Source organism: Colobus angolensis, unplaced genomic scaffold (genome assembly GCF_000951035.1).
Source record: "Colobus angolensis palliatus isolate OR3802 unplaced genomic scaffold, Cang.pa_1.0 Scaffold1, whole genome shotgun sequence".
In the NCBI taxonomy this organism is placed as follows: Eukaryota; Metazoa; Chordata; class Mammalia; order Primates; family Cercopithecidae; genus Colobus; species Colobus angolensis.
Window position 1 is genome coordinate 11,017,505 of NW_012110918.1, and position 1,660 is coordinate 11,019,164.

General features: G+C 47.5%; 1 protein-coding gene across 3 annotated transcripts in view; it reads left to right on the top strand.

Moving 5' to 3' along the window:
* NUP85 (nucleoporin 85kDa) overlaps window positions 1-1,660 on the top strand; it is a 39,276-nt gene that overhangs the window by 12,693 nt on the left and 24,923 nt on the right. For all 3 annotated transcript variants that reach the window (XM_011943563.1, XM_011943637.1, XM_011943483.1), the window contains 2 exons: window positions 560-629; window positions 1,185-1,306. In XM_011943563.1, the coding sequence (XP_011798953.1) occupies window positions 560-629; window positions 1,185-1,306 (192 nt within the window). The remainder of the gene's footprint in view (window positions 1-559; window positions 630-1,184; window positions 1,307-1,660) is intronic.

Genomic DNA, 1,660 nt, shown 5'->3' on the forward strand with positions numbered 1-1,660 from the left:
GCGCCTGGCCATATTTTTTTCTTTTTTTAAATTTTGAGACAGGGTCTCACTCTTGCCCAGGCAGGAATGCAGCGGCACGATTATGGCTCACTGCAGACTCAACTTCCTGGGCACAAGTGATCCTCCCACCTCAGCCTCCTGAGTAGCTGAGACTACAGGGATGTATCACCACACTTGGCCAATTTTTGTATTTTTTGTTGAGACAGAATCTCGCAATGTTGCTCAAGCTGGTCTCGAACTCCTAGACTCAAACATTCCACCTGCCTTGGCCTTCCAAAGTGCTGGGATTACAGGCATGAGCCACTGCACCTGGCCAAGTTATTTTTGTAATGCACGGTAAAATAAAATCACAACCACTAAAACAAAATAATGTTAGCCTCCATCCCGCCACCTAACATCCTTGTGCTGACTCCCCTCTGGGAAATCCTCCTGTAGGATTGCAGCAGCTGTTGGGTTAAGGAATGAATGTCATGTGAGTCAAGGCCTGCTTTATCCCTTGGCTCTCAGAGCACAGCTCAGTAATGATTTCAGGTGAAACCTATCTCCATTTCTCCCTTAGGTCTCCATTTTGTCAGCAATGGAGCTCATCTGGAACCTGTGTGAGATTCTTTTTATTGAAGTGGCCCCGGGTAAGCATGGAATAATCTCACCTTATAACATCATAGGTGTCCCCTGCCATCTTCTGCTCTTTCCTCATCTTTCCTGTGCATGGTGATGAGTGTTGGCCAGGCTGGCTCGAACTCCTGAGCTCAGGTGATCCACCTGCCTTAGCCTCCCAAAGTGCTGGGATTCCAGGTGTGCACCACCAGCCCCTTGGCCATATGTTTTTTATCATCATTGCCTACCTGGCTGCTTGCTAGTCAGTACTGGTTCCTAAACGGCCATTACTTGTGTAGCTATTGAGTATTTGTGAAGAATCTGGTGGTGAGGTCTACATTCCATGTTTACCCCTTTCTGGGGTCAGTTAAAGATGGAGCTTCCTGGCACAGAGGTAATATTTGGTGAAAGTGCACTTGCTTTTCCTAGCACAGTCCTTCATTCAGGACCACGTGTGTGACTGCTTAAAAGGGATAAACCTGTGTAGTCAGCTCGTCTGCCTTAACGTTCTCTGTTGTTTGGATAAAGTGGAACTTGCTGCAGATGAAGCTGAGGCTTTTGTGTGTGATGAGAGTCTCTCCTCCCAGCTGGCCATCTCCTCCTCCACCTCCTTGACTGGGTCCGGCTCCATGTGTGCGAGGTGGACAGTTTGTCGGCGGATGTTCTGGGCAGTGAGAATCCAAGCAATCATGACAGCTTCTGGAACTTGGTAAGACAGGCCGGGCCCCCACCTCCCACCATGAGTCCTACTGTCCCTGGTGCCACTGGGTGGGTCTGAGGACACCCACCGAGCCTCCAGCAGTAGGCTGGCTTTTGGAGTCTGTTACTATGGAGACTCTCTTGGATCTTTTCTTCCCTGGATTTGGATTTAGACTATGGGAAAGTCTAAAACCGAGGTAACATGTAAGAAAAATAATGCTTTGAAGACTTTCCAGAGTAAAAGGAAATTTGATTTCTTTGTGGGTCTAAGGAAGAGAAGACATAAAAAGTAATACAAAACTTTTTTTTTTTTTTTTTTTTGAGACGGAGTCTCACTCTGTGGTCCAGGCTGGAGTGTAGTGGC